The 11,845-nt window shown below is 38.9% G+C and overlaps 1 protein-coding gene across 4 annotated transcripts; it reads right to left on the reverse strand.

Annotated features, from left to right (window-relative positions):
* Positions 1-681: 681 nt before the first annotated feature.
* LOC104114972 (protein SCAR2) lies at positions 682-10,088 on the reverse strand. 4 transcript variants are annotated; one of them, XM_009625533.4, is made up of 11 exons: positions 9,659-10,088; positions 7,854-8,017; positions 7,366-7,489; positions 7,142-7,271; positions 6,305-6,366; positions 5,247-6,217; positions 4,573-5,168; positions 1,711-4,488; positions 1,546-1,629; positions 1,364-1,468; positions 682-1,201 (listed from the first exon to the last, which is right to left on the reverse strand). In XM_009625533.4, exons 1-11 carry the CDS (start codon positions 9,811-9,813, stop codon positions 1,148-1,150), a joined length of 5,223 nt encoding a protein of 1,740 aa, XP_009623828.1. In that variant the 5' UTR covers positions 9,814-10,088; the 3' UTR covers positions 682-1,147. The 4 variants fall into 4 exon arrangements, with proteins under 4 accessions (XP_009623828.1, XP_018632760.1, XP_009623827.1 ...); XM_018777244.3 differs by having other exon boundaries at positions 1,711-4,491; XM_009625532.4 differs by having other exon boundaries at positions 1,711-5,162.
* Between the last annotated feature and the right edge of the window lie 1,757 nt (positions 10,089-11,845).

Here is an 11,845-nt window from a genome sequence, read left to right on the forward strand (position 1 = left end):
CATAACTTTTAAAGCAATGCTAAAAATCTTAAAGGTTAAACCGATAGAATTTAAATTTTAAATCCGCCTCTGCACACACGAACACCGCCTCTGCACACGTGCACACACGAACACACTTGTAGATACGAGTATGCATACGTATTGGCTTGTAGCAACATTTCTCTATTTTGGTGAAATGTGAAGCAAACTGACATAGATAAGTAGACATATTTGTCTCCAGTTTTTTATGCCATTATTTTTGTATTCTGGCACTCTTCCATAATTGCACAAGAAAATGAGACATTTGCGATGGATACCGGAACCATGATAAATCCCTTCTTACACTCAACTCTCATGCTACACATAAGAATTGGTGAGATACTTCAAAAACAGAAGGAAAGAGCATAAAGACCATGAAAATACTGATACATCAACTCCGTCAGCGCCCATGATAATCATTTGCAAGAATGCTTCTCGCTAGATTTTGATTTGTGTGTGTGTGTGTGTGTTTGGGGGGGGGGGGGGGGGGGGGAATAACGTGAGAAACAGCTATCTTCAGTGAACATCTCAGCCCAAAGCAGCAAACAAAAAACAAGTGTTTTTCCAGATTTACTCCCTTCCAATATTGTCGTAAGTTACAAAAACATTTGATTCATTCTTTCAAATCAAAGTAACCGAGGTATGTTACCAAGTCCAAGAACCTGTGCAAAATATCAGTACTTTATACACAACAGAATTGTTTGACTGACGTATACGCTAAATTTCAACAGTTACAGTGTAAATACTCTCTCAATCCAGACAAAGCAAAGCCACTAGTACTATATGGTAGATACAAAAATTGACCAGGCCCTTTACACTAACTTTGTAAACAAGAGATGCAATACATAACTGCCTTTACATGAAAAATGAATAACAACGCGCTTACACGCGATCTCATGATTGAATATACTTTTCATACTATGGAATGGAGACAACACTAACAGTTGGCTACATGCTATATAGAGAGGGAGAAAGGAGTGGGAGAGCGTATTTTACAATGGGTGAGAGAACCATGGAATATTCTGAGACACACTTAAATCTGTTTCACTGTCAGCTTGATCACCGAGAATGTGGTAATAGATTTTTTGGAATCCATGGCACTAGGAATTTGTCATAGTGCTAGATAATTTCATGAATCACTCCAAGAATCCTCATCATCTTCTTCATCACTTCCAGCAAAGGCCTGTAATATAGAAAACCTTAGCACCAATGATATGCAGAGGCTCACTTGATTCACATTTGTGCCCTTGCATCCGCGTGCACACACACAGAGACACGCGCATACAAGGAAAGACACACACACACACACACAGAGAGAGAGAGAGAGAGAGAGAGAGAGACTGACCTGGCGAATTGTTTTTGCTTTCTCCAAAATGGCAGCAACTCTCAGATTAGTTTGAGGACCCTGAATACTAGGTCTTGTTGCAACTGTAGGTTTCAAATTGAATGACTGGAGAAGCAAGAAGAAGCTCAACGTTTAGCTTGGAAAAATAGTTACCAACTAAGAATATGAAAACCCAGTCTTACCTTTTTCCTTATTTGTTCCAAGAGAGAATCTCTTTCATCATCCTTCTGTATTTCAGGCCTAACCCGCTCTGTCACCTTTCTCAACTGCACAATGATTAATGTTAGAGATGTGAAGTTTAACAACACTGTACTCTTCAAGTTTGACCAAAAAGAAGCAAAACTTACTTTGCTTTTGTCATGCACAGCAAGATCGTCAATTAATGGAGTCCGTGGTCTTTGTAGTTTCACCATGCGGATCCCATTAGCGTTTCCTTCCTCGACAGCTGGCCAAATAATTTCCGCCTCTGTAGTTGGAATACTGTGATCAGGCTTTGCATTTTCTGTATATGATGGAATAATGGTGCCGTGAGCCACCACATTTTTCTCCAATCTTGTGGGGGTCTCTTCAAGATTGGATCTGTTTAAGCTAGTCTCTGGTGCTAACTGATGGAGGGGATGATGCTGGGACTGGGGCTGGAACTGGGGCTGAGATGGTTCATGGCATAATGACTCAGAAGCATCTGTAAGCCCTGTATTTATAGGAGCTGCTTTTGGTTTTATTCCATCAGTTACTGGCATATGTTGTTCCAAATGATCATAGCCTTGTTCGTCTGAAAGAAATTCTGGAGCAACTCTACTCAGTGGTTGGATAAGTTCTTCACTTGAACCCAAAGCATCGGTAGAAGGTTTATCCAGAGAAGTTACATCTGAGATAGAATTAACAGGCTGTGTTTCCCCTCCTCTCATGGCATGCAAACTAGACTGCTGCACCTCATGATATTGACCTGGCAATGGGAAGTGAGGGTTTATGGAGTGTTTATCACCTGGATCAATAAACCTACTACTGTTTCCACAACTGAGAGCTGTACTCTCTGTAGCTACAGCTGACAGTGCCATGTTTCGATTGACAGGTTGATCATTCTGATCAGTCCTAGGTGGCAGACTTGATGAATTGGCGCCTATATGATGCTGTGTTAGCTCCTCATCCAAATCAGGGGAAGAATGTAATTTTCCCATCCTCCATTGAATTGGAGGAAGAGGAGGCAATGGGGGCATTTCCGCCAGATCAATCTGGGGTTCACCAGGAAGCAGGACAAAGCCAGGAGAGGTAGAAATCATTGTATTCCCGTGTTCAAAAGGATTGACATTATGGCTGCTAAGAGGTAAGGGATTTGAAACTGAAGTTTGACAAGGAACATTTGCCATAAATGGTATAGAAGAAGCACTGACGGCTCCAACTATATCAGCATGATTGGAGAGGCGTGCCTCTTCAAACTGAGGTAACAGCTCCTCTTTAGTAGCACCTTCATCTATCAATTTCTCTTCGTCTGGTTCTTTACATGGTATCTCGTCCTCTTTTTTGTCAGAGTGGTGGATTGGAAAAGATGTCAAACTGTCTTGATTGCTCTGTGATAAAAGCTCTGGAAATGAAGGTTGACGGGGACTAAATGTTGGTGAAGCAATTGAAGAAGATTCAGCAGATTGTTCAAGGTCAAATGAATCCACCTGTTGTGGCTGGGCTAACAGAGCTAATGGCTCTGACTTCGACTCACCATTATCCAGCACCTCCATTTTATCATGCTCGTGGATTGCTGACTCAGCCCTCTCTTCTGCACAGTTATCAGTTAGCAAGGGTTGAGGATCTTGATTGCTGCTGTGGGCTATAACATCTGGCTCTGCATCTTGACTTGGAAGGTTTGGCAACAAAGATAGGGAAGAAGCATCTGATGCTCGGTCAACATGACTTGAAGGCTGCATCTGCTCCATGAGAGGTGATAATACATCATTGTCCAGTAATTCCTCATTGAGTTGATCATCTTTTAATTCATCCTTTCCTTCTTCAAGAGAAATAGTTTGCAATGATGAAGCATCTTCAGTGGAATCAACAACATTCTTCCCTTGGGAGGATACTTGTTCAGTATCCAAGCTTAATGGTGACTGACTGGAAGCAGTGTTTGATTCCAAAATGTTTTCAGCATCAAAAGAAAGTTTGTTGTCCGAAAGAGTGTCAAGAACCTCCGACTCGGGATGATGATAGTTGGATGCATCATGCACGAAGGAATTAGAATCTGGGGAATCAGCTATCTGTATCTCGAACTTTGATTCTACAAGGCCATCAGGTAGATCAGTTTCCAAGTCATTCTGGCTGGAATGTCCAATTAAGCAAACAGATTCTTCTGAAAACCTTTTCTGATCTAAAGATGAGTGTAGATCATCAATATCTTCTTTATACGCCAACGCAGCAAGAGAAGCAGTCTCAACTGTGACATCAGATTTATCTATCTTATGTTCTGTCTCATCTGAGAGTATTGCTTCTTTGATCAATGATTCGAGATGTTGAGAGGTAATTGAACCAGTAGATGCACTTGCATACAAAAGCTCACTGGGGACAATACTATCTTTTTCCTCAAATTTCGTCATACTTGAAACTTCGTCATAATTTTCCTGCTTAGAACATGAAATCTCCACTTTTCCAGATTCAAGTGGCTGAATATCATTTGCAATTTCTGGAATCTGAGGGTTGAGCGCATCAAAAAAATCGAGGCCATCTACTCCACAGTTCTTACTGATGTCTCCCGGCTCAGACGTAACTGCATCACTGAATGCCCCACACGTCTCTTCATGCTCTCCATCTGCATCACCATCTTCAATCTCTGTGGTGGTCAGGTTATGTGGCTTTTTCATGTATGTATCTTCAGCAGTTTTATCATGAGACATGGTATACCATGAGTGTTTGCCACATTCTTTGTCAGGAGCACCCAATATATCCAGCTTTTGAACTGAACCCTCAGAAATACCATTTGAATTCTCATTGCCTAAACCATTTAGATGATTTGGATGGTTTACAGCCAATGATGAAGATGAAGGTGAGGTGTCACCTTCTTTTGATGGACCGTCAGAAAGATTATATAAGCAGGTTAAATCTTCACCCAATAATGGATCCTCACGGTCCAAATTGTGCAACTGCTGATTATCAGAAGACAACAATTTATGCCTGTCTTGAGAAGGAACATTTAGGAGCTCAGAAGTAAAGGGAAGATTACTAACCAGATTCATATCATCATTATCTAACTTGCTTTCATGCTGGATTTTAGGAGATTTTGACCATGGCAACTTACCGGTGGCGCGGCGAGGAACATCAGAAGGATTTGATGCACGAAACACATTCTCACCTACACTCAAATTTCCATCAACCGAATCATGTGCTAGCTTGTCTTCAATGGATACTCTAGATGGTGAATCATCTTCGTTCTGTTCTGGTGCATTGAAGATAACAGGAGCACAGGGTGGACTGACATGCAAATCTGCATCATTATCTAACTTGCTTTTGCGCTGGACTTTAGGAGATTTTGACCACGGCAAGATACCGCTGGCGCGGCGAGGAACATCAGAAGGATTTGATGCACAAGACACATTCTCACCTACATTCAAATTTCCATCCATTGAATCATCTGCTAGCTTGTCTTCAATGGATGCTCTAGATGGTGAATTATCTCCATTCCGTTCTGGCGCATTAAAGATAATAGGAGCACGGGGTGGACTGGCATGCAAATCTGCTGCATCTTCTGCAATGCTAGTTAAAGGATTTTCACTCTTGCCATGGGCGACAAACTTTTCACTTGTTTCAGCTCTCATCCCTGCAACTTCCAAAAATCTTCCTGCATAAGCATGTATTGACATAAGAGTTGAATCTGTAAAACTTAGGGTTGTAGTTGGCTCACCAGAGTCGCAACTGCCACTGTGTTCCCTAGCTACCATAATGCATCTTTTATCATAATCACCATGTTCTGGAGGCTGGGGCAATTGAGTCTCCTCATTAACAGATTGCCGATCATATGAAATGTCAGATGTCTTTGCTTCCTTACTAGAAATTTCGCTCTCCAAAAGGACACTTTCAACAGAAGTGCTAGGGGAATCAGAACAAGAAAAACTAGATATTTCCTTCTTAGAATAACTATTCCCATCATCAGATAATGTAGAGTTCCCCATTGAGTGAGAATCTGAAGATTGAGTTTGAAGCTTCTCACTGCTAGAAGACAGAAGTAACACTTGATTTTTGCTGTTCAAGAAGTGCAAATCCTTTTTGGCTCTCTGCTCGGAGTCTGTTTCTAATTCTGACTCCATTGTGGTTAGGGCATCTACATAATTATCTATTTCACTTGCAACATCATCAGACTCATAACCAACACTTCCTTCTGTTCGGCTTTCTCCATCCATTGCTATTTCCTTTTCATCAACCATGCTATGAGTAGATGGCAATAAATCAGTTGATTGCAAAGTATCGTTTGGTCTGGAAATTGCTCGAATTTGATCGTGGTAGAGATCCTCAACGACTTCATCTAAGCATGGCTTTAGAGCATTGCTCTCTTCACTTTGTGGTGGAGAAGGAGATGAAGATGCACTCTTGTTCCTCCGCATCACCTCTTTATCAGGACTCGGTGGTCTAATATCTTCAGTGTCCATCGAAGTTTCATAAGCATCAGTTGATGTCAATCTCAAAGGTGATGAATCGATACCAATTTCATGGACTACTCTATGCTCTGGCGAAGTAGCCTCCAAGAACTTGTTCATATAGCTCTTTCCAGTTTTCGGGTCAAATGGAAATCCATTCAGCTTTCTTTTCAGTTTCACGCGATGTGCAGGAACATTTATACCATTTTCAATGCGTTCCTCCAAGAAAAGCTGATGGAGTCTGTAGAAATGGGAGAAGCACACAATAAGATACTCGACCAGAACAATCATAACACACATCTTATACATTAATCATCAAGGATCTCACTTGGCATGTGATGTAGGCAACACCTCAGGTGTCTCCCCATTCCTCCAGCGCGAGCCTCTCTTCTGCAACAGCAAAATAAAATATTATGTTGAAGCACAAGAAATGATATTACAAATTCAACATCTTCACTGATATTATCACCGAGAAGAAGCTGCTTGCTGATGGGATGAAATTGTAAGAACCCTCCAGAAACGTTAGCCAAGATGAAAAGACTATGCTTTATCAAACCCCACCCCTTTGCCTTAGGCAGAAGCTCCTATGCAGAATACAGGTTTTCTCTACTGCATTAAGTAAAAGTCATCTTTCTGCCTACATGCTAAAGCTAAAGAAATTCCTCTAATCTATAACAAACATCAGATGCCTCAGATTTGAAACAATAAGCACATTAGGATGCACAAACTTGCTCACGTAGCACGTAATAATTTCACTTCTTAGTACAGGTGTCAAGTTAAACTTTAATACTTTATGGTGAGATCATTCTGCTCCCTTTCTCCTTACTCTCTTTTGGGTCAAGATGGAGCTATGAGGGGCTGGCTTCTGAAAGCATCATGAAGGAGATCAGCGGAGGCTCGAGCAAATAAGCACACGTTGCCACATAGAGAGATAAATGTTCAAGTAACTGGAAAAGAGCATTCAGAACTTAACATACCATCACTAAAACCCTTCCAATTGTCAAACACCCCCACCATCCAACCCCCCCAAACCCCACCCTCCCCCTCCGAAAAAAAAGAGTGTCATCTCAGATACCAAGCCAGAGAAATACCACTAAATCAGCATTTAAGTAAACCAAATGGTTGCAGAGAAACAGGAGTAATAGTTTCTCTTCTTTTTAATTACCTTTGACTTGCGAGTTTTCTTTTCCCTCTGAACATCTGAAGTTGTGAATGAATAAGAGGATGTCTCCACTTTAAAAGATGAAGGGTCAGTATAACGTTTCAGACATGCTCCAGCTCCAGCAACATCAAACCTTTTACAATCCAATAAGTTTGTCAAATGCTATTCTAACGAAGTTTAACCCTCTATGTAATGTTAAGCTGTTGACGATAAATCACAGAACATACTTGTCTAGAAGGAATAAGCGAGGTGGACCTCTGCATTCTTCATACGAGTCCATCACAAATCGAGGCAAATCTCCACTTGTAACCATATTTTGGCCGATTCGCGGATTAGGATGCCAATCAGTACCTGATGTAATGTTTGTGTTACCAATACTTTTATCTACTCATCAGTTATATAGAAAACTTACTAAATTCCTCAAAACACTAATATCTATTTATGACACATGTTGTTTTAGACTTTAGTCGACATTATATGTTCAAGAAAACGAAAGATAAACCTTCATTGCACACTCTATATATATGCTCATGTGCACATATACAAACATGTATAAAACAATTACAAGCACCTCAAGACTAGAAATGACAGAATCTTTTGGTACGGAAGTAGAAAGAAGCAGAAGAGCCATCAAAGTGCACGAAAAAGCAAAGTACAATAACTCCTCCAGGATTTTGATGGTTATATTGACAAATGATCTGCTCTTAGCACTTACCAGCATTATAGAAGAAGGAAGAGTGATTGGTCTGTGAGAGGAATTCCCTCTCAATCAAAGGAAATTCTGCTTCAAGCTGCTGGACCCTGACTGTCAAACTGTGGCCCCTAGCAGCAGTTGCCATCACTTCTTCATGTAAGTCATGGAATATCTCAGCAGCAAACCTTCAACATTTACAATAAACAAGTTTAACTAGAAATACCAACATTTTAGACGCTACCACAATCAAACCGAACTTCAACTGCAGTATTCTTATGAGATAGCATACAAGATAAAAGAAAAAATCTTTCTTTCTCTCTTTTCTTCTTTCTATATTATATAGATATGTACAACTTTTATCATCAATTTTCTTTATTTAAAGGAAGGGCTCAGAAGAGCCAAGAATATCAACTAAAAATAAAGAAGACCTCTTTTCTTTGTCTTGATTTTGTTCGAAAGGACCCTCTTATTCTCATGGCCCGGTCTGGTCAGTACCCAGCCGGGCCTCTTTTGTTCCAACGAATTTGAATTTTAAAACCAAAATGCCTTTTATAGTTGTAATAATTCATTTTAATTGAATAGTTAAAATTCAAGCAACAAGAAAAAATTCCCATTTCTTGTAAAATTTTTGTAAGAGTAAAATAAAATATAATAAAATAGAAAACTCGATCGAAATAAAAGTCAAATAGAGTGATCTGGAATCACTTGCAGGGACATAGTACACAAGCAGAAAGACCCATATTTGGCACCACATCGTAATAGATTCTCCCAAATATTTCTGCCTCGGAGTTAATTAGTCAGCACTAAGCTCCTACGTACTCGAAAACAGCATTCATATCAAATCATCCCCAACAAATACAAATATTTGCTGCCATGTTTCAACTTCCAAAGCAAGTTTTGTTAAACCGTGCAGGTCGTGGTAATGAGGCATCTAGCCAAAAAAGTTACTCTGAGAACAAAAACAACCTAGTCCACATTTACTTGTAAAGGCTAAGATTAGCGGGTTGGAAAAAAAGTAAGTAAGAAAATGCAAAGATAAGGTTCATATCAGAAACAAAATGATCTCGTCAGCAAATCCAATCAATTAACAATTCAAATCATCTTCTCACAAATTCAGTCGGCATTACAATTTAAATAGTAAACTAGCTACAGATGTCTGAAGTTTCAATTCTCACTTTTTTTTGGACAAGCATATTCTAGTCTATCGATTCAAATAATACAAAGAGAGGAACTCCATAAAAATATTCTAAATCAAATAATAATTCAAACAATCAACTCAAAAATTCATATTTCCATTTTTAATAACTACAAATTTCTATAGATTTCAATACTGGCATATTTCAATGAGCATATTTCACTGTATCAATTCAAATTACAGAAGAAAAAAAAGACAACTCGATGCATAAAAGTTCACACAGCATTTACTTGTAAAACGCCAAAGTTCTAAAGTCAATAACTCACAAGCGCGTATTTCCATTTTCACTATTCCAAATGGTATACTAATTACAAGTTTCTATAGATTTCAATACAAAGATTTTCAACGAGTATGTCACATTTTATCTATTCAAATTACAAAAAAAAAAAAGGACTCGAAACACGAAACTTCACTCAGCATTTGCTTGTTCACTTGTAAAACGCCAAAATTCTAACGCCAATAATAAACTCATAATTTCATGTTTCACTATATTGATTCAAATTACAAAAAAAAAAAAAAAAAGGACTCAAAGCACAAAAATTCACACAGAATTTACTTGTTTACTTGTAAAGCGAAAAAATTCTAAAGTCAAACAGTCAAAAAAGCAAAAAAAGAAAATGGAGAGACTAACTCGGCGAGGTCACCGAGCTGGCGTAAAACACCGACAAGGCCAGCCATAGCAACGCCTTCAAGTAGAGCTTCTGGATCATCTTTATCAGCAGCTTTATACAGCTCTGGATCAGCCAAGCTGTACTCGTTCCTTATCTGATACCTATTCAACGGCATTTTTTACCAAATCGAAACCCTAATTCCTCTAATTCAGCATCTCAATTTGCACATACACTACATTTTCCACATTTAATTCATACACATGGAATCCATGTGTGCAGTGTGCATCTATTGCGGATTTTGTGTATAGCTGTATCTTCGTTGTGCGCGTTGGTAATTGTAGCTATTGATAGGGGGGAGAGAGAGAGAGAGAGAGAGAGAGAGAGAGAGAGAGGTGATGTGAATGTACAGTTTGAGAGGAAGAGGTGAGTACTGAAAGAATGAGGGTCGGTTCTCGGTTGACTCTATTTTACAAGGGGACTTTAGGAACATTGTTTGTGTATTACACTTTCTTTTTTTTGGTTTTTCATTTTGTTTCCGTAAACTTCATTAAAAGAAAAAGCACTCTTAATTAAAAAAAAATATTTTCAAAGCTCAAACTCTGATCTCTATTTATAAGTGCAGGACCACATTCATCTCATATTCATCTTATCACAGTCCTTTGTGATAATATTTATACTAAATATTATTACTCCCGTGTATTACAATTACTATTACTATATTTAAATAATTTTTCCAATGCTTCTAAAAAAAAATTTCTAAATCAACTTGAGTGTGTCTTAGCTAAATACCGAGTGATTAAAATTTCTGTCCACTGTAATAGTAATAAATCGACAATAAAATTAGCACCTACTATAATGTTATTACTCTTATACTTTAGTCTCTCAACAATCGCAATCTCAATGTCATCAAAAAATATCATCGAGTTGTTACTTGTTAGTTCCAATCTACATATATAGATGTGTTTACCCGTAAAATGGTACAGTTGAATTTATACTTGGTTTCTAGACAAGTGAACTAATTTGATCCTGAAATAATACAATCATTGAAGAAATATACAATACCTAGCCTTAAAATGTAGATGAAACAGCAGAGATGACAGTTCCGGGAACAAGGTTTCCGGGCACAGCAATGATGAGATCAAAAAGCAGGAAAGAAAGATTGTATTAAGCTTTGTATAGAATGTAGCGTAAGTTTAGCTAGAAAATTCGTGTCTTTTACAATGATAACTAGGCTCACTATTTATAGTTGTGCCTAGGGAAGGAGGTCCTATGATCGTGCCCTCCTTTAATGTCAATTATGAGGGGCATTGATAAAGATGTAACGGTGAACATAAATGTCAAATTCTCTATAACGGGATATCACTCTTAATGCTACAGAATATTCCTTATTAAATACTACCGGACGCAGAGCATTTAATATACCTTTATGAATGTTATCCTTTCCGGTGACAAGCGGAATGTCTGCGTTCGGTCTTCGACCATCCCCGTCTTGGGTTCCACATGTCTTTCCTTTAAACGACCACGTGTTATATCATATTTCACCCTATACAGATAGCCCCCTGCTTTCTGGTGACATAACTTTGTGTTACCGGGAAGTTGGTAGAAATACTCTTTTGGCGGGAATTACTATAACTCCCTCTGAATGCTTCTAACGATTGATTAGATGCACGTCTCTCCGCATTTAATGCCACGAACACGCGTCATTCCACGATTCAGCACAACTTCTGCCGATTATCGAGGTAATCATGGCCATGAATTTAGCTACCAAAATTTTACTTATACACATCATTCTTTTCCTTTGCACTTCATAATTTCTCGAGCTTTTGATTTGAATCTTTGTTTTCCATCCTTTCTCTAATTCTCTTCGAACAAAAACTTTTTCCTTCTTCTTATTCAATGGCTTCTTCTTCAAAATGTACCAGTTCTTCAAAAGGCAAGAACAAAGCTGAGGACTTTGCTCTTCCAACAGTGGGCTCCATCATCCCTAGAAGTCTTATTACCACAAAAGACTTTGAAGAGAAATTTCCTACTGCTAATTCTCGTACATGGGCCGTTAGCAGGTATCCTTCTTCCATATGTCCTTCGAGCATTCCAACTGTGAAAGAAGACTAACGCTGCCATGACTTAGAAATTATCGCTCCCGATATGTCGGAGTGAGTCACCCTTCCCAAGGAGGGTTTTACATACGTTTACATGTATCCCTTTAC

This window comes from Nicotiana tomentosiformis, chromosome 7, assembly GCF_000390325.3.
Source record: "Nicotiana tomentosiformis chromosome 7, ASM39032v3, whole genome shotgun sequence".
NCBI lineage: Eukaryota > Viridiplantae > Streptophyta > Magnoliopsida > Solanales > Solanaceae > Nicotiana > Nicotiana tomentosiformis.